A 24,634-nucleotide genomic window follows, 5' to 3' on the forward strand; every position below is an offset into this window, starting at 1 on the left:
GCAACTTCTTTCATTTTGGGACGTGTTTTAATGGCTATGTTGGCCAAATTAAGTTCTCTGACCCTAAACAAAACTCATCAGCTCATCTATGAACTGTATCAATATCTATGCTTAGATTTCAGCAGGAAAGATCTACTCCTAAGCTCACAGCAGCAGCAACTTTCATTTTGGGATATGGTTTAATGGCTATGTTGGCCAAATAAAATTCTGTGACCCTAAACAAAACTCATCAGCTCATCTATGAACTGTATCAATATCTATGCTTAGATTTCAGCAGGAAAGATCTACTCCTAAGCTCACAGCAGCAACTTCTTTCATTTTGGGACATGGTTTAATGGCTATGTTGGTGTTAAGTTGACAGTTGGACTCAATGTTCTTAGGCATATTTTCCAACTCAAGCAATTCTACAACTTCAAGGAGGGCTTAGAAACCTGTTCCAGTGTCTCATACCCTCACTATACAAAAATCTTCCTTTTATGTAATCTAAGCATAACCTCTTTCAGTTTCAAACCACTGTCCCATGTCCTGACACCATAAGCCTTGTAAAACAGTATTTTCCCATCTTTCTTATTGGTCCCCTTTACACATGGAAATGTTGCAGTAAGGTCTCCTTGCAGCCTTCTTTTCCCCAAGCTGAACAAATCCAACTCTCTCAGATACTCAGAGGTGATCCAATCCTCTGCTTTTGTCTTTGAGCACCACCTCCCCACTCTATTCTGTCCACAACTTGTGCTGAGGACCCTACAATTGAATGCAGTATTACTGGCTGGGTAAATGATATTTTTCTTACTAAGCTTGCCCTTTAAACTGTAGATCAGCCCCTATTAGAAACAAAGGATGGGCATATACCTTCTAGATACTTGGTGGTTTTGTATCTTCAGTAAAGCTCCTCAGTGTAATTCTTAGAATCATAGAACCAACCAGGTTGGAAGAGACCTCCAAGATCGTCCAGTCCAACCTAGCACCCAGCCCTATCCAATCAACTAGACCATGGCACTAAGTGCCTCAGACAGTCTTTTCTTGAAGACCCCCAGGGATGGTGCCTCCACCACCTCCCTGGGCAGCCCATTCCAATGGCAAATCACTCTCTCTGTGAAGAACTTCTTCCTAATATCCAGCCTATACCTACCCTGGCACAACATGAGACTGTGTCCCCTTGTTCTATTGCTGGTTACCTGGGAGAAGAGGCCACCCTCCACCTGGCTACAATGCCCCTTCAGGTAGTTGTAGACAGTAATAAGATCACCCCTGAGCCTCCTCCTCTCCAGGCATCTTCTGCCATTCTGAGAAGTGCTGGCAAAGGTAATGGATGGAAAGCCTCGTTTGCAACAAGGCCATCACTACTGGTTTCAAGGAAGTCACGCTCACGGTCACCTAGACGGAGGGACGTTACAATGCCCCCTCTCCAAAGCGACTTCAGCGTGCTGCCATAGACACTTACTTGAGGAGACAGGGGAGCTGAGGGCTCTGGAAAGCTGGGAGTGTTGTACCAGGAGTCAGTTGTGTTTGCTGTGGGAATCACAGTGCAGTGATGAGAGACGTGAGCACTGGCCACAATCTGCCCCTGAAGCCCAGCTCCAATCAAGGTCCCAAGGACTTCCACAGTCATTCCTAGCGAAGGAAGCACAAATGTGTGTTGTGGATGAGAATTTGATTCCTCTGCTGTCTGAAAGCTTGCTCGTTTGTCTTACTGAGGAGAAAACTCACCAAACCACTCAGTACTAGAGCAGCACTAAAGCAAGCAGTACTAAAACCGGCAGAACTGGAAGGTCAGTAAGAGAACTGCTTCAAGGAAAGAGATTTGCCATCTATTTTCTGATCAGCATTTAGAAACCTCCACGGAAGGTACTCATTTATATGATGTGATGGTTTGGGGGTTACTCTGCCCCCCCACACACTTGTAGGTACCCAGCTAACTCAGACGGACCCTGGGAATATAGATGAAGCAATTTATTTACAGCTAGCAGAATTTACAAGCAGCTATTTACAATATATACAGTTATATACAATTATATACAGAAATATACAAAGGATAAACATTACAAAAGCACAACTCCCCTCCCAGAAACCTGAGTCCCCAGGAGGGGCTTTCAAACCACCCCAACACCTCCCCTTGCCCTCTCAACCTTACCCCAATCCTGAGAAAGGAATAAAGGTGCAACCAAGAGGGTAAGAAGCAGGGTAAGGAAGCAGTGATGTTAGAAAGATGTGTCTCGGTCTAAGGCAAAAGCAAGAGTGAGGGAAAAAAATGGAGAAAAAAGTCTTTCTTCTTCCCAGAGCTCTCAGCATAACTGTGAGAGAAGGAGACACAATTGTTTTCATTCCACTGCCTGTTATCAAGTTCTTCTACCAAACCATTCCAGCTTGCTTCTAACTAGCACATATGAGCTGCCTGATAGATGCAGCTGAGATTAAGGGCCACTAGGAGATAACATAGAAATCTTTACCTTGAGGACTAAAGCAGAACTACAGTTTAAATGTTGAATTCCATTCTTCCAAAGTGTGGTGGTTTGGGTATTACCCACCCCCCCACACACTTTAGAAATCACCCAGACTAGTCTCAGCTGGCTCTGGGAATATAAATGAAGCTATTTATTTACAGCTAGCACAATATACAAGCAGATATTTACAGTATATACAGTTATAGACAGAAATATACAAGGTAAAAGGTAATACAGAAACACAACTCCCATCCCAGAAACCTGAGTCCCCAGGAGGGGCTCTCAACCACCCCTACACCTTCCCCCTGCCCCTCTCAACCTTACCCCAGTCCCAAGGAAGAATGGAGGTTTGGCCAAGAGGTTAAGAAGCAAAGATGAGTGGAAGGTGAGGTTAGGGAGCTGCAGCTCAGTCAAAAGCCCAAAGCAGAGTGCCACAAAAGTGGCGAAAGTGTTATCTAATGTTTTCCTTTCTTCTTCAGCAAGACTCTGAGGGGAGTAAAAATCACCATTGTTTTCCTTTCACAGCCTATAATCTACTTTTTCTCACCAAAACATTCTAGCCTGCTTCAAACTAGCACACAAAGCAAGACTATCAGACTCCTCATCTTAAACTTGACAGTAACCTGTGAAACACTTTAAAAGCCACTTACCTGATCAGACCTCTAGGTTCTCCAACCGTAAAATGATACTTACCTCAGGCTTACATTGGAAATAATACAGCTGCAAAGCTCTTGGAAACAGCAGATGCTTAAGTGCCTAAGGCCACACTCAGGCAGAACTACCTACCTCAGCCTCAGAGAATAATTCAGGTCACTAACACTTCAAACACCATCAGAACAAGAGATGATCTAAAAAAATCCAACCAAAGTCTCCATTCAGGAAAGCAAAGATCCAACCCTGGGCATGCAGTTCATGCTCCATGCACTTAACAGTCAGCAAGGCAGCTAGCTGCTTGAGCTCTGCCACAGGAGAGGGGTAAGCTGAGTTTCCTCCAAGGGAATTCAAGCTTAGCACTCCTGTTTCTGCGCAGTCAGGCTATACCTAGCACCCCCACAGCACAGAGATAAACCCAATTCTTGTCCCAGCTCCAGAGACTGCATTTTGCATAAGAATACGTAAGGCTGAATACGCAGATTAGGAACAGGAACCAAGGCTCCAGGTTTATGACAGAATGTTCTTCTTACCTAACTATGAGGCTTTTCTCACTTACTGTGGCTCACTGGCTTCAGGGGGTCCTTGCTACTTTTCTCAGAAGTCCCAGGGGAGATTCTGAAGGGCTGCTATAGAGCAGCTTGTGCCCTGGTGGTTATCACTGGGAAGTGTCAGGCATTTCAAAAGCTCCTAAGTTTGGGTTTATTCCCTGCTCTGTAACAGCCCTCCCAGGTGAATTTGGACATATGTCTTTTTGGGTATTCCTGCAAAGGAAATACCTAGGGGGAGAGCATTGCACACAGAAGGCAAGGAGTTCAGACAGCACAGTAATGAGGGCCATGTATCTTCAATGGAAGATCAAGTAAGGAAAAGGAAAGAAAGGATCTCCGTGAGACTTGTATAATTTAAACCACTGTTAGTATGTCTGCACACAGAGAATGCTTCTGAATAGCAAATCTGAGGTGTCACCTAAGATTAATGTAAATAAATGGTAAGTAAAGAAACAAAGAAAAGCTTCTCTTCTTCTCCAAGTGTTTGGACACAAACCAGTCTCAGTTGGGTCTTGCAGTGCTTCCAAACTGGCTACTGCTCAACCCAGTAGCAACGCACCTGAGCCACACTTTTCATTCAAAACACCACCTACACATTTAAAACCTTTGCCTAGAGTTCCACATCTGTATTTTACCAAGCATTTGCATGGAACAAAACTAAAAAGCATAACCTGATGCCACAGAAATAAAACCATTATGAACCCATCTTTTCCAAGAGGTAGCAAAAGACAAGTATCAGGCACGTTTCAAAGCTCTTCTGTGATCAGAATTTATGTGTTTCTTTCCACTTCAGCTGAGAAAGCTGATCTTTCAGAGAGCAGATCATGCACTGAAGCAGGCTGTATTTTTGAGCAGAACACTAACAGGTTTCATGCCAAACCTACTCTGGAATTGAGCATTTCTACCCTGTATTCACATTAAGGAGCAGGACAAAATTCAGAACAAACAGCTCTACTTGTCTCCAGTAGAGGGTAATGGATCCTCTGATCCCAACTGTGCTAGTTTGAGCCTAGCTAGAATGTTTGGGTGAGAAGAACTAGATTACAGGCTGTGAAAAGAGAACAATGGTGATGTCTGCTTCACTCACAGTCTTGCTGAGAAGTATAGGAACAAGAAATAAAAACATTAGATAATCACTCTTGCTGGGGCTGCTGGCTCAGCTGCATCTCTCTAACCTCACCCTCCATTTTGGGCTAATCCACTTTGCTTCCTAAACCCCTGGCCAAACCTCTATTCTTCCTTGGGACTGGGGTAAGGTTGAGAGGGGTAGGAGGAAGGTGCAGGGGTGGTTGAGAGCCCCTGCTGGGGACTCAGGTTTCTGGGAGGGGAGTTGTGTTTCTGTATTACCTTTTACCTTGTCTATTTCTGTCTATAACTGTATATACTGTAACTATCTGCTTGTACATTGTGCCAGCTGTAAATAAATAGCTTCATTTATATTCCCAGAGCCAGCTGAGTCTAGTCTGGGTGATTTCTAAAGTGTGGGGGGGCAGGGAACACCCAAACCATCACACCAACCTTTTGTTTTAAATCACACTTCATTATTACACATCAGGGTTTTTTAACAGCTGAAGAAATGCCTGCACAACCGACTGCATCCAAGAACATCTCTCAACAAGAAGAATCCTCTAAGAAACCCAAGGAGAGATGAAAGTCTTGAAGCAAAACATTTGTTCAACAGCAAGGTGTGTGTGGAGGGGAAGATTCCCCCGTAGTCATAACCATTACAAGAACACTTGGCTCCAAACAATTATAATTTCAAAATACACATACAAAATAGATTAAAAAAAAAAATATGTACAAGAATATCAACATCTGAAAAGTCAAAGCAATGGCTCATTCCACCACCCTAACTTGGCTTAGGGCAACAGCTGTCCACTCTCTGAACAATAAAATGATGCTATAAATAGGTAACATCTCTCAGCCATGGAGTTCAACAGCTTTTATGAGCACAGATTTCATGTGCCTATGGAGCCTTGCATAGGACTAGCAGACAGGAAAGCACTTTTTTTTTGGGCTTGTGTCCTCTGAAGACATAAAACCATACAATAGAAACCACTAGGTACATGGATTTAGCTAGAATTTAGACCAGATGACTCAGAATACAGTCAGTGCCAAAGAATATAACAGATCTGGAATCTCCCACTGTTTAGCCCTGTCCTATGACTGCTAGCCCAGACTTTCTCTTGAGATAGCTGATGATAATGCAAATTGCAATTGTACCATGTGGCTGGGAATGGATTGGGTTGCTCAGGGGGTATTTTAGCCAGAAATTCTGACATGATGTTTTTAGCACTTCTGGCCATTTCATTGTGCTTCCGTGGTCTAGTTTTCAAGGAAGTATGTTGAGCCCTAGAAGGACTAATAGAAGAGAAAAGGGTTCTTCCCAGGAGAAGAAAACAGATGCAACAAAAAAGTTCTTCTAAAGCAACACTGAAAGACTAGCTAAAGCACAGAAAAGTATTTCATGTCATATTTGACTCTCCTTACCTTGCTTAGTGCTGGTGGCCATGAGAGATAGCAGTTACATAGTAAATAGGTGTGAAAACAGAGCTGAATAGAGTAGGAAGGAAAGAATCTGTTCTTACATTCAGCCAATGAGCTGCACAGGAACTCCTGAAAATATTTTCATTGCACTTTTTTGGGTCTGATTGATTTGCTTCAAAGCCACATCTCTGGTTTTGATTGTTGAGGAGCCAGCAATATGGTCTGGAAGCCCTCATTCTTTTAGTTAATGTGGTCAGAGTGCTAGTTAGATTACAGCAAGATCTGTCTTTATACTACCTGATATAGCTTACAGTTAAATAAACACACATGAAATAAAAAGAGATATTTCAGCTGGGGTGAATATGAACACAAAAATACTCTTTTTTTTTTTTTTGTAAGGTTAACTGTCTTGGTTCTCTGATTTTTTTTTTCTGCTGAAACAGGTCTGGGATTGGAATTTATGATATGCAATACATAAATGTGAGGAAATTTGAACAAGGAAAAAAAAAGGGAGAGAGAAAATACTTAAAAGTCTGTAACTAATTAATTAAATGTTAAAGATCAGGACTTTATTTTTCCCCTACAAATCATCTTTAAATGAAACCATTATTCCCCAGCCTGGATTGGGTATAAAAGTGATTTTTACTGTTTCTTCCTGCTAGCAAGAAACCAAAAAGGGTTTGCAGATAACAGACAATTTTAGACAATAAAATAGTAATGTGTCCTATTTAACTGGAAAAATGGAAGCATGTACAAGACATCAGCTATTAAAAATTTAGGGACACAAACCATTAGGAACTTCCTATAGATAAAGGCTGATTTCAAAGAAAACTCAACCCTAATGCATGCAATAAAACCCAAATCACACTCACGGTATGCTGTGGCAGAATCTCTCTCCTTCTGGTCTGTGCTGAGAAACATGGTGAGGGCAGAATACGGTACTTGGAATAACTATGCAAAGAAAGAACATCACTTAGGCAATGTCAGGGGAAATGTTGTATTCCTCTGATATCCAGGAAAATGGTTTAATGCAACAGTGGAATCCACTTAATTAGGACACTCTATTTTTTTAGCACAAAGAGCTGCATTTCTTTGTGATTTATAAAGCTTAAAAAAAGTGAGAAACAATAAAATCTTGCACTGCAGAAATATTACCAAGAGGCTTTACCTTAATGCTGTGCTCCTTCAACTTCCTTGGGGAAACATCCCAGTCCTTCACAGCTAGGCTATAAAGTGTCTGGTATTCTTTGCACTAGGAGAGTACCATGTTCCTAGTTTGAGCTAACTAACAAGAAGCAAAGCCATAATAAAGACAATACAATTTTCCACTCTATTCAACCTGGAAGATAAAAGGGATATGTCTATCCCTTAAACTCAGTAGAAGTTGAAATCAAATGTAAAGTTTTGGTAAATCTCAGTTTATTACATCTGAAGGCAGTAACACAGATGGAGAACAAGCAGGTTTCTGCTGAGAGCATCATGACCTATAATCTACTTACTGTGGTTAGTGCCTGGAAAAGGCAGTAGAAAGTCAGATACCATGCAGCTCTCCCAGATGCAAAAGGAGGCAGGTACCACATAAAAAAATAGGCCACTACTGTGAAGGGTGTACATGCCAGCATCCTGAAAAACAAAACCAAAACAACACATGTCCATGATGTCAAGATAGTGACAGCAAAGCACATTAAAGTTTCCTGCTAATAACCAACAGAATGTAATCCATTTTACGTGCAGTTTTTCTAGTTAGAGCACTGCCATGTGCTGGTATGCATTAAATACACAGATTACTGTAAAATGCATACAAGTACTTTCATAAGAAGGAAAAAAAAGCCCTGCAAATCTGAAGGAAAAGATCTGTACTTAAGTTCACATGCCACTCAGAGCACACATAATTTCCTTGCACAGGCACTGTGACAGCATATCTAGATTGCCATCCCTTAGTACATGTCTTAGGATGCATATTCACCAGAAAGAGCCACTGAAGCTCTGCTGTCAAATCTCATACTTTGGCAATTTTTACATGAGCCTACTTATTACCAAGAATTCCCTCTTCCAATTTTAATGCCTTCAGTTTTTCTCTCACTGCTCTTCAAACAAGTGCAAATGCTTTGACATACTTTACAATACTAAATGCAGCATAAAAAAAAAATGAGAAGACCACTGCAAAAGTTCCTACAGTTTGTATCACCTTGGGCTGTTCAAGGCAAGATTGGATGTGGCACTTGGTGCCATGGTCTAGCCTTGAGCTCTGTGGTAAAGGGTTGGACTTGATGATCTGTGAGGTCTCTTCCAACCTTGGTGATACTGTGGGTATATGATAATTTGCTCCATTTACCTCGACCACAAAATTCCTAATTACTTCAAAGACAAGAGGATCATCTTCTGGTGAGGAAAGTGTCATTAAAAAAAAACAGAACTGCAGAAAGTTAAATTCCAGGTATTGACATTAACCAGCAATTAATTACAGAATCACAAAATGATATGGGTTGGAAGAGACCTCTGGGGATCATCTAGTTTGATCTCCCTGATAAAACAGATTCACCTGGAGCATGTTGCACATGAATGCATTCAGGTGGGTTTTGAAAGTCTCCAGAGAAGGAGACTCCACAACTCTGTTCAGGTGGTCTTTCTCCCTTGAAGTACAGAAGTTTATTTGTCTACCAGGGCTCCTAAGTTCTTCTCTGCAGAGCTGCTTTCCAGCAGGTCAACCTGTACTGGTACGTGGGGTGATCCCTCCCCAGGTACAGACTCCACACTTGTCCTTTTCAAACTTCATGAGGTTCCCCTCCACCCAACTCTCAATCCCATCCAGGTCTCACTGAAAGGCAGCACAGCCTTCTGGTATGTCAGCCTCTTCTCCCAGTTTTGTATCATCAGCAGGCTTGCTGAGAGTACCCTGTGTCACTTCACTGACATAACTGATGAAGATGCTGAACAGGACTGGATTCAGTACTGGGAAACATCACTAACTGCAGGCCTCCAACTAAACTCTGCACTACTGATCACAACTACATTAGTCCAAACATTATTTCAGGCAAACAACACTTGTCAAACTCCATGACACACAAAGAGTGGTCAGATGCTATTGTTTCCTAAAAGTCTGAGCTGCAGCATCAGGGCTCTTTTCTGTATTCTTGTAAATCAGACGTTAAACAATGGAATTAGATGACCAAGATCCTAACCAAAAATATCCACACATGTAAAAGAGAAAACAGATGAATCCCTTCACAACAGCACTACTGACATTGGGGGTCAGCTGATTACTTTGCAATCGTGAACTGAAAAACCAGAACACAAAAGAGTAATGTGAGTAAATAGTTCAGTGCAACAATGGCTTTCCCACACTGCTCTTTAGGATCAACAGCACCATTGGGATCTGAGCATTCACAAGGAAAGTGCCAGGTTCTGGTATTCTCTGCCCCTCTAGTCCCCAGCTCATCTATAGCTGATCAACAGTGGAAAACACAACTAAGGGTAAAATCCTAACCCAGCACAGAGACTCCACCTTCCTCTCCAGAAGTGCAAGCTCTTCCAGACTGATAGTCACAACAGTGAAATATTTCATAGTAGATTTTTCATGCAACTTTTCAGCAACAACCTCAGTTTCTCTCCCACTTCACTCCTCTGTCCAAATTTTCCTTTCCTCATTAAAGTTTTCAGGGCCATGCTGAAGTTGCTGAATATTTGACTGCTCCTATCATGTCCCTTGACAAAATACACGACCAGGTCTGTGTTTTTCACATGAATGTCTACTTATGCCTTTTAAACATATTACATAAAAGAGATCCACAGTGAGTGATGGGTTCTTACTGTATTTAGTACAGCATTAAGCTATACTCAAACACTCACCTTCTTTTCTAACGTTCTTGCTTTGATAGCAAGCCTTTGTGACTGAGATCATTCTACTGCTTCACTCTAGATACTTAAAAGCCAGAATAACTTCAAAACACTGAAGTATTCTGCTTTGCAGAAACATGGTCTGACTGCCAAAGCATGGGGATAAAATTTCCATGAAAAAAAAAAATTACCATTACCCAAAAACCCAGACAAAATCCTTCTGGAAAGAAACCAACTGTTTGCAGAATGCATACTAGAAGCTAGATTAGATAAGCACTTTTCCTGTAAGAAGTGCAAGTTGTACAGTAGTTGGTTTGCAGTGTAAAGGGTAGATAAGCTCATGCTAGGATGGGAGTTATTCTGACACCCATTTAACAGTAATGTAAAACACATGTGCAGTATTCAGAGAACTGAAAAGAGGAATCTAATGATATTGGTACAAAAATGTCATTATGTTATTTTTTAATAGCTTTGTTGCTCAATTCAGTGCTCATTAAAAAAAAACCACTCCATCTACCTGGCCACAAATCAAATCCTGGAAAGAGAAACAGCATCAAGCTCCTCTTTTCCCATAGGGCTTAACTTTAACCTGAAGGTCTTCTCCTGCTGAAGCCAACAGCAGCTGACCTTAGCCTTCTCCCAGCATTTACTTGCCTTGTATTCTTTGTCAGATATGAACTACTCACAGACAAGTTTCTGCAGCCCTCATCTCACACAACAGCAGGAGAACTCCCAGATAAAAGAATCAGTTTATTTTCCATGAAAATTCAACTTCTTTGCACATTTACTCTTAGATTTTGGAGATGAATTTAAAAACTGTAATGAATTCAAAACATCTTGCAACACATTCTTATAACACATGAGAGAGAGAAGTGATGAACGACTCCATATTTCACAAATTACTTAGGCTCTCCCTGACTTCCAAAACACAAAAAACCCCCAACAAATACATTCCCCATGACATAGACAATCTTGGGTTCCTCTAACGTGGACCAATCCTTTCTAATTTTCATGGTTCACACCTGTAAATCTTCCTATGCAAGTAACATTCCTTCTTCTAGCCTCTCTGTGCAGCACGTGAACAGCACACGTGTGGATGTACTACCTAAAAAGCATACAAGGGATAGGTATGTCACAGAGAATACAACACAATCCCTTTAGGAATGCTGATCAAAATCTTACAGCATCTTACTCATGAGTTTTCATAATTAAGCATTTTAATTATGGAGATGCAATTGAAGCAGGACCAGAATGACTCCTGTAAGGAAGGATGTAATAAGAGTGTCAAGGCAGTGATGGTTGCTGAGCCCTTCAATGCCATCATGTCCCATCTGTTCTGAGTGCATGGATGCATCCTTTATTGAATTGCAAGACCTAGAGAATTTAAAGGAGCTTCTGGAAGGCAGATGTAAGAAGTGAAGCACACTACACCACAAGCAGAAAAAAGTTCCAGCTTTGTAGAGAAGTGATGCCAACTTGAAGACTGTAGACAAAGATGAAAACTCAGACACAGATTCAAGCAGCAGGTGTTGATCTGTTGGAAGGTAGGAGAGCCCTGCAGAGGGACCTGGACAGGCTGGATGGGTGGGCAGAGGCCAATGAGATGAGATTTAACAAGGCCAAGTGCAGGGTTCTATACTTTGGCCACAACAACCCCAAGCAGCACTACAGGCTGGGGACAGAGTGGCTGAGAGCAGGCAGGAAGAAAGAGACCTGGGGGTACTGGTAGATAGTAGGCTGAAGATGAGCCAGCAGTGTGCCCAGATGGCAAAGAAAGCCAATGGCATCCTGGCCTGCATCAGGAACAGTGTGGCCAGTAGGACAAGGGAGGTTATTCTTCCCCTGTACTCAGCACTGGTCAGGCCACACCTTGAGTACTGTGTCCAGTTCTGGGCTCCTCAATTCAAGAGAGATGTTGAGGTGCTGGAATGTGGCCAGAGAAGGTCAACAAAGCTGGTGAAAGGCCTGGAACATAAACCCTATGAGGAGAGGCTGAGGGAGCTGGGGTTGTTTAGCCTGGAGGAGGCTCAGGGGTGACCTCATTGCTGGCTACAACTACCTGAAGGGAGGCTGTAGCCAGGTGGGGGTTGGTCTCTTCTCCCAGGCAACAAGCAACAGAACAAGGGGACACAGTCTTAAGCTGTGCTGGGGGAAGTCTAGGCTGGATGTTAGGAGGAAGTTGTTGCCAGAGAGAGTGATTGGCATTGGAATGGGCTGCCCAGGGAGGTGGTGGAGTCACTGTCCCTGGGGGTGTTCAAGAAAAGACTGGATGAGGCACTTAGTGCCATGGTGTAGTTGACTGGCTAGGGCTGGGTGCTAGGTTGGACTGGATGAGCTTGGAGGTCTCTTCCAACCTGGTTGATTCTATGATTCTATGAACTGTGTCTTGGCTTTATTTGTTTGTGTCTCCATTAGCAGAAAATCTCTCCTATGTTGTTTTTTTTTCCATGGATAAACAAGTTAAAGGGAAATATATGACATGACAAATGTTCATTTTATATATGTGCAAAAGGTACAATCACTGTTGTCTGAGGAACAGGCAAAGGAAAACGTGTCCTATTCAATGAAGTGATTGCATGATCACAACACACACAGGATATTCACACAGCTATGTGTAAATATGTGCACACATTTATGCTTACCAAGGCATGAGCCGGCCAATTTTTGTCCATCTACTCTTGCTAATAAAAAAGCCAGCAACAGGATCAGTAACTGCACCTGAGGCTTTGCCAATGAACAGCACCAAAGAGGCTTGAAATGGAGTAATCTGAAAGTACAGGCAGAACACTGTAAATGAGAGCCATTGTTTCACAACACAATGAAACAACACAAAGCAACTTTCCAGAAAACAACTCAGTGTTTTAAAGAATGACCACAGTTCATTTACAAAACATGCTTGCTGCTGTCATGGAAAGTGCTACTGGCTGCCCATGGCAAACGAGTGAAACATTGAGACAGACACTGTGAGAGAAGGGATTAGAGAGGGAAAGTGCAGAGGAGACACTGGGCATTTAGAACGAGGAAAGTGAGTCAAATATTGGACTAAAATCCTCATTTTACTCATAAAGCCTGACAGAGCCTCTCTATATCTATCCTCTCACTTTGTTCCTCACGGTCCCATTTTACAGCATCTTTATCCTGGCCTGATCTGTAAAAGTAGAGGGAGCTGTTTAAACACATTAATGTTTTTTCATCTCCTGAGATTACCAGCAAGGCTGCCAGCTGGTGGTATGTGGCTCTGGAACAGGTTGTAGCACAGCAGACTTTATCCACTCGAAACTGAATGAGTGAACTGAGTGAGGCACATCTGTTCAAATCAAGGCTGCCAGCACAAGTCCAACAAATCTCACATGAAAAATGGTTGCAGATTACATAAGAACAAATCAGCCAAGCAGAAGACCCTTTGAAGTTAACCCTCAAGGACCACGTTTAAGTGCCTACACAGAAACAGTTATCCCAGTCAGTGTCATTATTTTTCACATCTACCTGTAGAGAGCTTAGGAATTCCTATCACACAATGCTTAAAGGTGGTAGGTTTTCTTCCAAGTGCTCAGCTCATGCCACTCTATTTAAACATAGATGTTCCTCAAGTTAACTATCAGGAGAAGGAGAGAGTGAGAATGTTGAAACAGCTTATGTGACTTATACAGCATCAGCAGACAAATCCCTTCATTTAAATGCTTTTTCATGCTGTCAGTGCTCCAATGCAGCAGGAAACCTGGCAAGCACAGCTGATACTGGCTCAAACTTGGTGTTGTATTCCCTGCTTTTCTGCAGAGTTTATTGCATGCTAGGCAGCAGCACATGGCTTTCAGCAGGTGCAGGTCCCTCGCCCACAGATTTCACTGTAGGTATTTGCTCAGAGGTGAAAGAAGGAAGCAATAATCCCTGAATGTCCTGGACGACCTTTGTAAAAGGCAGATGTTACACACTTTTTGTAATCACACCTGTTCGATTTTTAGCCCAAATTAGGTGGTACTGCAAGGACAGCCAACCTGCCTGACATCACCAGCTCCAAACACATGCTCTGCCCTAGAGTATTTATGAACAGGTAAGGAATGGGAATGGTAGTTTCCAGCAGATACTGGCAGCGACTCTCCAAGCATCATGTTGCTGCATTCTAGGACAAAGGTGGGATGAGCATTGGGCTCAGTGCCACAGCAGTTCACTGATGTTCAACTCATCCACCTGTGCTCTTTGTGCCCTCCCACAGTCATGACTGCAAGTAGCCCACCAGCCCTGAGACAGACTTGAATAGACAGGACACCAAGTCAAACAGAGGTAACAAAGACCATTAGGAGTGGTGTCTATGTAGTCACCCTGTCTTCATGATTGGTACAGGCTTATAGATGCCCTGGATGCACTGACTAAATCTAGTCAGTATTTCTCAGCACCAATGCCAAAACCTTTTTTGTGTTAATAAAATGCAAATTAAACCCAATATAAATTCACCCATCTCAAAAGGACGTCCTTGGGTCCTATTATCAGAGGTACTGTTGTTCTCCAGTAATTTGCCTCAAAGATCCAGCATGGTCTGGAATTGTATTTATATCTCTTTAGTTTACACAGGTAATTTAGCTGGGACAGGGAATTTAAAGGCAAAACCTGTGAATACAAATGTAATTTTCTCAGAAAGGATCCAGATTACATATGAAAGATCACACCTAGTGAGTTTCATTATCTCTCAAAGAGTTAAAAACAGTTCTGCCCCTAAGAATTAAGTCCAGGTAGTTACTATAAAATTACTTGCTCTCCCCTGAAAACATGTGGAAAAAACCCTACAGGATTTCAGACCTTGCAGTAGTCCTGTCCCTGCAGGATTACTTTAGAGAACAAACTAAGCCATCAAGGAGCAAATAATTAAGACCTTGAATGAAATACTATGTTTATTATTATAAACTTTAAGCAAAATTATTTGGTTTCAGTATCAGCTTGATAACAAAATAATAATTATAGTATCATTTATTTAGGTAGTGCCTAAAGATGCAAGAATGGGACCAAGCTTTGAGGATGCTGTATGCAAACACAAAGAAATAGGCAGTCCCTGGCTTCAAGAACTTTCAGTTCCTGTGCTGAACAGACAGTGGGGAAATGGCCATATTTCTAAGCTTTCCAGGGAAACTGCACTATTGTCTTTCTCACTCAGTTTCTGCTTCATCATCTGCAATGGCCTGTATTATCTTCCTTCAGCTAAGTGTGGAACAGCTGTAGTCAGAGCTGCTGTGTCTCCACGTCACCTGTTCCACCTCCAACTCCTCAGACCCCACAGTACCCACTTGACATCCTTGATACTGATGTCCAAAACTGGCCTTGTCTCTAGATCTTCTGACTTCAGTCAATGGTGATGAAAGCCATTCATACAGCTTCAGCAACAGCTGCTCTCAGTCCCTGCAACACACCACCCTGTCATACTTTATCTGTCCCACCTAGTTACAATGCAGACATACAAGACAACCCAAAACAGCAAAAAAAGCTTATTGATTGATTTTTGTTTCCCTGCTGTCTTGAAATCTAACTGGAGCAGCTGAAAGTCAGATGAGTGGGATGACTCCTACTGCTTTGTTTTCCCAGGTCTACTTCTGCATCAGAAAGCCATGGACTGGAAGCAAAGAACCTTCAGGAAGGATAATTCAGCTTTCTTTGCAAAGAAATTTCCCTAGACACACCAAATAAAATGTATGTGAAATTATGTTGACTCTTGGATGCAACTGCAGTGGTTTCTAACCAAAGCAAATAAATTAAAACTTGGCAACCTCAACATAGGACTATCAATGTTTTAAATGTCTTATATCTTACCCTCTCTTGACACACTGAAATGTTTTTTCTTATGTTTGCAAGTGTGAGTTCTATAGTGCCTAAAGCTCTATTAATGATCCTGAACTAAAAGCAAAGAATGAAGACTTCAAGACAGACAGACAAACAGAAATATCTGGACAAGTTTTTGCATTTCCCAGGATGCTGAGCAGCTAGAGGCAATGACAAGAAGACAATTAAAAAGCTTGGTCAGCTTATTCATCTTTTTTACCTTTTGTCAATCCAGGGACATTGTTAACAAGAGCAGAGTTAAGTCTACAATCTGCAAGGATTTCTCGTGCTACTTACATGGGCTATGTCTAGCAGGTAGATCTGTAGGAAGAAGGAAGCAGCACTCCCTGCGACCTGATTTGGGGCACCTCCTATTGCATAGCATAATTTGCTGCAAGTTGAGAGCTTGTATTCCTGCTTGAGAAGCAGAAGAAATTATGATTAAAAAACACAGCAAGGTACACAAGTTAAAAGCTACAGAAATCATGAAGTTAAAGTCTAAGGCTGAGCCCAAATTCAGGTATTTTATTCACACGTAATAAATGTGCGCACCCTCAACTATCATCAGCAGGCAGATTGATGATTGCTTTGAATTTTTATTAGCTTGCTCCTTAATACAACCCCTTAAAAACAGATTACAGCCTTCCTAGAAGGGAATCTAGGCTTACTTACCTGCCTTTTACAAGCTATTAAAAAAGAGCCAGTCAACAGGCAAACAAGAAGCAGCAAAGAAGTGTACGTACTGGTACGCTATTTTCTGAGCTCAGTTTTGCCTTTGAATGTTTCATTCAGCTGATTTTTTTTTTCCTAAAGGTTGAAAACTCATTTAAAGAAAATATTCTCATATAATAATCTTTCAGATCATAATAACTGATATTCTCATGCCGTGGCAATTAGACAACATTCATATAAGGAAAGCTCCACAGCCAAACGGAGGTTGGATATATACCAAAGATTTGTGCTCCACTCCTTTCTTTGTCACAATATGCTGGTATGACTCCAGCAAAGGCACTTGACTTTTCTGTATCTTATGTGAAAGCTGGCATAACAGGGAAACTGATTTTGGGACCCAAGTCCTCCTTAGGACTCACTCCAGCTGTGTTTAAAATGATGTTGTAAATCCATGCTCTCTTATTTGCTTTTTGGTGTGTATTCTCTAATAGAATCATAGAATCAACCAGGTTGGAAGAGACCTCCAAGATCATCCAGTCCAACCTATCACCCAGCCCTAACCAATCAACTAGACCATGGCAGTAGTTGATTGAATAGTTGATAGAATCGCCCAAATGAGTTTTGGTATGTTTCAGACCTCCTGGCAGAACCTTTAGTGACCTAAATATTTTCCTTTATTTGTTTTACATGAGTGTGAACAAGCAAGGGACACTTTCCTTTCTATATTTCCACAGAGAAAGGGATGGTGGGATCCTGGTACTAGAGCCAAGTTAAGTGTCAGGGCATGAGTTGCAGAGCAAGCCTTGCTTTTACACTATATTGGCAAGGTTCTTCATTCCAGGAAAAAAAAGAGTTGTAAACAGCCCCAAGGCAGACTCGATCAGAACAATATACCATTGAATTTGATATGAGATGTTAAAACAAAACAGCCTATATGCATATTTGCTGTACAAAATAACTCTCTATTTTCCAGACATAACTCATAGAACCATAGAATCAACCAGGCTGCAAGAGACCTCCAAGATCATCCAGTCCAAACTAGCACCCAGCCCTGTTCAGTCAATTAGACCATGGCACTAAGTGCCTCATCCAGTCTTTTCTTGAACACCTCCAGGGACAGCAACTCCACCACCTCCCTGGGCAGCCCAATCCAATGGCAAACCACTCTAAGTGTGAGCTTTACTAGACTTGTGGCATCTATAGAATCAAGTTCACTTGACTCATAACACAGTCCTCTCAAGCTGTGTACCTCTTCTGCTCCAACAACTGTGTAGAGAAAACTTGATAAAGGATTTTTTTTCTATTATACTCTTCTCTTACTTTCACCTCCATCCTTCATAAATTAAATTACTTTAAAAATCTTATTTCCCTTTGATATTTTTCCCTTCTGATCCCCAAGCACTGCCTAGATGACTTCCAGCTGAACTCAACAGATAATAACTAATAAGAAATATATGTGAATCCTCTTTCCCATTCCACCACAAGACAAAAGAAACTTTTAGACCACTAATGCTACTTTCCCACATTTTCCCAAGTAGCTGACACAGAATAGTTCGAGGTGGAAGAGATCTTTAAAGGTCATCTGGTTCAATCTCCTCCAGCGAGCAGGGCCGGCTTTACCTAGACTAGGTTGCTCAGAGCCTCACCTAACCTAACCTTGAACATTCCCAGGAATGTGGCATCTACCACCTCTCTGGGCAACCAAATCCAGTCTCACCCCTCCCATCATAAAAATTTCTTATGTCACTCTTTCAGCTTAAACCTTTTTTTTTTTTTCAAAAGCTAAGTAATGCCTCTATATAATACATGATTCCAAACAATTCTTATAACACAGAGAGTGTTGAGTTCACAAGAACTAGTCTAATTAAAGTTTTGGTACAGGAAACAGTCACAGTATCACACAGTATCACAGTATCACCAAGGTTGGAAGAGACCTCACAGATCATCAAGTCCAACCCTTTACCACAGAGCTCAAGGCCAGACCATGGCACCAAGTGCCACGTCCAACCTTGCCTTGAACAGCCCCAGGGACGGCAACTCCACCACCTCCCCAGGCAGCCCATTCCAGTGTCCAATGACTCTCTCAGTGAAGAACTTTCTCCTCACCTCCAGCCTAAATTTCCCCTGGCACAGCCTGAGGCTGTGTCCTCTTGTTCTGGTGCTGGCCACCTGAGAGAAGAGAGCAACCTCCTCCTGGCCACAACCACCCCTCAGGTAGTTGTAGACAGCAATAAGGTCACCCCTGAGCCTCCTCTTCTCCAGGCTGAACAATCCCAGCTCCCTCAGCCTCTCCTCATAGGGCTGTGCTCAAGGCCTCTCACCAGCCTCGTCACCCTTCTCTGGACACGCTCAAGCATCTCAATGTCCCTCCTAAACTGGGGGGCCCAGAACTGAACACAGTACTCAAGGTGTGGTCTAACCAGTGCAGAGTACAGGGGCAGAATGACCTCCCTGCTCCTGCTGACCACACCATTCCTGATGCAGGCCAGGATGCCACTGGCTCTCTTGGCCACCTGGGCACACTGCTGGCTCATGTTCAGGCGGGTATCAATCAGTACCCCCAGATCCCTCTCTGTCTGGCTGCTCTCCAGCCACTCTGACCCCAGCCTGTATCTCTGCATGGGGTTGTTGTAGCCAAAGTGCCATCCTGTCTCCACATGAGTTTCATGGTTACAAGATCTACAGACTTAATATTCTTTCTAAAAAACCCTCTCACTGTGATTCCACACACACACACACAGTCAAGATGCTGCTTAACTACTTTGTGGACATCACTTCCAGGTCGCCTTGCAGAGAAGTTAATACTTTGATCACGGCAGTAGTTTTCACTAGGGTGTTTATGAATGTTATTTTCAGGATAAAACAAGCTGTCAGACTGACATAGCACACAGATACCCTGTACACTCAGCCACAAAAACACAGAGAATCAGCAGTTCATGAACTTTATGAACCTAAGATTAAAGTCTGATCACTGTTCTACACTTCTTTTTCCCTGTTATTTTGCCTAATTACTTTTGGAACTCTCTTGCATGTTAAGCTACAGCACATCACAACAGATCTACACATGAATGACGGTGCTGGGAAAGGAAGTGCCACTGTGTTCATTGCAGATCTGCTGCCTGGTAATTTCACTGTGTGCTGCTCAGAAATGATCATTCAGACTCTCCATTTTGGTGTCTCCTTCCAAAAGTAGCAGCCCATTGTCTCTTTTGACTCTCTGTATCAAAATTACACAGTAACTGCTATGTTTGCTACCTCAGTACCTTCTGAGACAGTGCTAAAAATTATGGTAGGTCTCTGCATTAGTAAAGCTGAAACATTTCTTCCTAATTTCCTGGGATCACAGTTAAGAGTAGAAAAGATATACATGGCAGCTATCCATTGTAGGATCTAGAGGAGTTATTCCCCCAGCCTTGGTTGGATTTATATGATACTGTATGTAAATGACATCAGAAACTTGCTTGAGAAGGATAACGTTGCACTTGCACAGAGCAGCACATGACCAATAGCAGTGTACTACGATCACCCAACAGGGTTTTTCCTCTTCAGGCTGAATTTCCCTGCTGCATTGCTCCCTCCAGCAGCAGAAATTGCTTGATTTCTGTGAAATCCAGTGAAAGCTTTTTCACCTGTGTAAGCTTAGCAGAAAGCTTAAAGTACTCTAAAGGTTCACTAGAGATCTGAATGTGTAGGCAGTGGTCAAATAAGGAACAAAATAGAAAGTATTTACAATGAAAATTTTGTTTCAAGAACCCCATGGTGGAATTCACTATCAAATTGCTTCCACAAACTTTAGGGAGAAGAGAGGGGAGAGGAGAAGAGAAGAGAGGGGAGAGGAGAAGAGAAGAGAGGGGAGAGGAGAAGAGAAGAGAGGGGAGAGGAGAAGAGAAGAGAGGGGAGAGGAGAAGAGAAGAGAGGGGAGAGGAGAAGAGAAGAGAGGGGAGAGGAGAAGAGAAGAGAGGGGAGAGGAGAAGAGAAGAGAGGGGAGAGGAGAAGAGAAGAGAGGGGAGAGGAGAAGAGAAGAGAGGGGAGAGGAGAAGAGAAGAGAGGGGAGAGGAGAAGAGAAGAGAGGGGAGAGGAGAAGAGGAGAGAGGGGAGAGGAGAAGAGAAGAGCGGGGAGAGGAGAAGAGAGGGGAGGGGGGAGAAGAGAGGGGAGGGGAGAGGAGAAGAGAGGGGAGGGGAGAGGAGAAGAGAGGGGAGGGGAGAGGAGAAGAGAGGGGAGGGGAGAGGAGAAGAGAGGGGAGAGGAGAAGAGAAGAGAGGGGAGAAGAGGAGGAGGAGAAGAAATCAAAGGAAGTTAACAGATGAAGTTAATTTTTTGCATTTTTGGATGAATTCAACAATTTTGTACTTGCACAAAGTTAATTGTGTTTCAAGGTAAACCAGTAAAGCATAATAACCAAGATTTGATTTTGCTCCTTAAGTAGAAGAGTAGTTTTAAATGTTGCATAGAAAATTAACACATCTCAGACACTGTGGTTCTTTAAGGTTTTAACTTACAAGAGAAGTAAAAACAGTTTGCACAACTTAGAAAATTTCCCTTCCCCAACAAAACAGAAGTTGAATATCGTTTTTATAACACATAATCTTATTTCCAAAGTATATAAGCACATGGAAAACAACTCTGCACAAACGTGTGAAGATACTGCCAAAACTTTATGGGCACAGCAAACAGCTGTTTTTTTTGGTGCTAAGCTATCCTTTATCAGTTCAGTCCAGAACTGAACCAACGAGCAATTGTGAGAGCACAAACCTGCACCCAAAAGATAAATACTAATGTAGGTTTATCTGAGAAACAATGAAAGTGTAGCTAACGAGGAGCAGCTCTTGAGTCAGCTTTTCTCTCAGCGTAGAATTACTAGCGGTAATGTTTCTGTTCTGTGAACGACCACACAAATGCCTTTTAAAAGCCTGAGCGGGACAGTCACAGGTGGCATGCCAGGTGCCTCATACCAAGTATCTTGAGGACTGTTTTCAGGTTTCCTACTGACATCAGTGCATCGCAGAGTGGAAAAAAATAACAGGAGCAGAGCTTGGAGGCGGACACCTAGGAAAGGCATACAAGCAAGGCAGGACACAGTGGTGCTTTCGAGGGCATTCCTCCAGCGGCCAGCAACACAGCACAGAGGGGCTCTGTGAGCCAAAGACAGCATATTTGTCTACAGTATTCCTATGTCTCACATGAGTTGCCCCAGGTGCTTCCCGAAGACAAGAGAAGCCAAAAGAGAGCGTCCGATGAGCTCTGTGTCTTGACTGTCCTCTGTCCCATTGTGAAAGATTAACTCAGCCCCTGTTTTGAAGCTGCCCATTCCAGTTGTACCCTTAAGAGCCATGGAACCAAAAAGAGAGCTCATTCGACTCTCACCTGCCAAGTCTAAAAGAGGAAGCATCTAGACACTCTCCCGCTTGAAAAGCCCATCTGGAAGCTGATGAGGCTTCCTGAGAGCGGCCCCCTCCTTGCCCGCACCTCTCTCCTGGCACCGATACCCCAAGCGCCTCGATCGCAGAGGCAGTCCCGGAGGGAAGAGCTGTTTCAGAAAGGCTGCGCCGCTCAAGAGACACCACACAAAACAGGGCAGCAAGTTCAAGCTGCCCTAAGCCCTTCGGAGACTCCTCTTACCCGTAACCTACCAGCACTGAAAATAAAAACAACAGCGTACCGGACTAGGAGGGGTGGGAGTATGTGGGGGAACCGTTCCGCACGCCCAGGACCCTAACCGCACTTCCACTCCAGGACTGTAGTCGAGGAGCTCCTCGAGTCCCACGACGGCCACTTTTCCCCAGTCCCTTACCTCCTCCGCCGGGCGCTGTGGGGTGTCCTTGGCAGCCCCCGCCATGGTAAAGCGGACAGCCCACCCTCGTCCCACACCTGCGTGCCCGGGGCGGGGCGGCGGAGGGAAGAGGGCGAGCGGCTCCGTCCAGCCCCACCCTCACGCCGCGACCTGGAGGGGCCAAGATGCTTATCGGTGCCTTCTCCCGGGCACGGAGACCGCACTCCCCGCCGGGGAAGCACCCTTCCCGCCTCGGCCCAAGGCTCCATAGCCGAGCCCGCCGCGGGCGCCAGGAACACCCGTCCTCATCCTCCCTGCCGCTTCCACTGCGGAGGAGCGCGGGGCAGCTCCCGGAGGCGGCAACAGTAGCGGCCGCTCTGCTGCGGGAGCCGTCCGTGAGCTAAGCCTACACTTTGCTGTACCGGGAGCGCACTAAGCGGCCCGGACGTCCAGAGAACGTCCGCCACAGTGCCTGCCCTGATGTTTCCTCAGCGGCACCGTGCCCCGATGACCCGGTACCGCCTCAGCCCGCAGCTGCAAGACGATGAGAGGTTCTGGGGCTGTTTGCACCTGAAGTCTAAAAAAGTATCATCGCTACCCCCTCGCAGAGATGCACGGGTTTCTGAGTTATATGAATTCAGAACCACTGCAACGAGCAATGCTGTCGCCCACCGGCTGGACATGAGGTCACACGAAACCCCAGGAAGCACACTGCAGCCAGAGCCGCTCCTGGAGCAGACACCATGACTGAGGCAGTGTGAGCTCACCACCACTCTGCTCACAGCAAAGTAGTCTTGCAGGTGTGCCCCGCATTAGAGGAAAAAAATTAAACTGTATTTTCAAGTTGTTGTTCTTCTCCCAGCAGTAAGCCAGCCTAGAAGAGGGTTTAAACAAATCAACAAACACACAAGGACTCAGTGATCTGCTTGTCTTAGGAAGATGACTAACAGTTGTGCAAAGGACTTCCTGGCTCAATCGATTCAGAGCTCTGCTACTGACAGTCACTGGTGGGTACCAGAGAGCCAGGGCAAAACATACCATCATGAAGTACAAGTCCCCTGTCAACTTCATATGACAAGAATAATTACAGCAAACTCAGAAAATTCTGAAAGAACAAAGCAATAAAAAGCTACCTTAAATGCAGATCTTCAAAGCAAAACTGAGAAAGTGGCTTTAATAGGCCTTGTTAAAACCACTGAAGCTTTTAGGCTCCAAGGGGTCCCTAAAGGCTGAGGCCTGATGGACTTTAAAGCAGAGCTGGACCGCTCAGCCTTTTAGCCCCAGTCCGTTCTAAAACACCAAGCCAGACACAACCCGTGCTGCAACAGACGATGCTTCTCTTCACACAAGGGCATCGGTGACACATTAAGTCTGTTACCTGCATTTGAATGTTTCTTCACAATGGAAAACACCTACAGAAAACACTTCAAAGCTTTGTTCTTTTCTAGGCTATTTCAGTTTTGCTGCAAATTACGCTAACACACAGGCTTTACCGAAAACAGTAAAGGCTTGTAAAGAAACAATGAATAACTGATAGCGTTTGTGTTTCACAAACTCAAGCATTGATCAAGCTCGGTTTACTGTTGTTTGACCAATGCACAATGGCAGTCTACAGCCAAGAGCAAGAGATTAGGCTGTCCAGTCACTACAGGTAGCTAATCAGTCTTTACAAATTGACTGAAAACAATTAGATTTAGGAAAGCCTTCTATTCCTCCCAAAGATTTTCTCCAAATTAGGAAATGTTAGCCAATCACAGTTAAATGCCTCTCTTTAAAAAAGCACCTTTTAGTCTAATACAGGATGAGCACACTCAGCATCACTCTTGATTTTTCAAAAGATTTGCTCGTAGTTTGTAATTAAGATCGTGGCACTTTGAAACTGCAAATAGACACTCAAGTACACCAAAGCTGGAGCCAGAAACAGATGACTTCAGTAAAGCACAGTGTATAACTGCAGAGAAACAAGCTATTCAGCTTAAAATACTGTTAGGAGATGTGAATCAACACTTTGATACTAAATATTTATGACTCCTTTCCACAACCCTGATCTTTTGATAAAAAGCAAAACTAACCTTAAAATTTGATGCCCTTTCCCCTTCCATATCACTTAGTTTTACACTAATGATTTCTTTGATCTTCCGTTGAAAATGCAGGAATACAATACTGCTACTTTGACATTTCATGCACATTTTTGGTGAGAATTGAGCTTACAATCAAACGTGTGTGGTTTCCTCATACTTAGTTTTACATGAAGACAAATTCAAAAGCACTGGTTAATAAAATTAACTGTTCATGCACCTCTGCAAACTGAGGATAGGACTTTTGTCTGTAGGTGACTTATCTCTAATTTTACTAGTGGATTTGTCTGCACATTTCTTCCTATTACTAAAGGTCTCAGATGTCTTTCATATAGCAGAAGT

At 43.3% G+C, this 24,634-nt stretch overlaps 1 protein-coding gene across 1 annotated transcript in view; it reads right to left on the reverse strand.

Moving 5' to 3' along the window:
* MFSD2B (MFSD2 lysolipid transporter B, sphingolipid) overlaps positions 1–24,561 on the reverse strand; it is a 42,506-nt gene extending 17,945 nt beyond the window's left edge. The window contains exons 1-6 of the mRNA XM_064146371.1: positions 22,236–24,561; positions 16,070–16,186; positions 12,610–12,734; positions 7,630–7,753; positions 7,003–7,081; positions 1,442–1,611 (exon numbers count right to left, since the gene is read on the reverse strand). Of these exons, the coding sequence (XP_064002441.1) occupies positions 1,442–1,611; positions 7,003–7,081; positions 7,630–7,753; positions 12,610–12,734; positions 16,070–16,186; positions 22,236–22,280 (660 nt within the window). The 5' untranslated portion in view covers positions 22,281–24,561. The remainder of the gene's footprint in view (positions 1–1,441; positions 1,612–7,002; positions 7,082–7,629; positions 7,754–12,609; positions 12,735–16,069; positions 16,187–22,235) is intronic.
* Between the last annotated feature and the right edge of the window lie 73 nt (positions 24,562–24,634).

Source organism: Pogoniulus pusillus, chromosome 7, assembly GCF_015220805.1.
Source record: "Pogoniulus pusillus isolate bPogPus1 chromosome 7, bPogPus1.pri, whole genome shotgun sequence".
NCBI lineage: Eukaryota > Metazoa > Chordata > Aves > Piciformes > Lybiidae > Pogoniulus > Pogoniulus pusillus.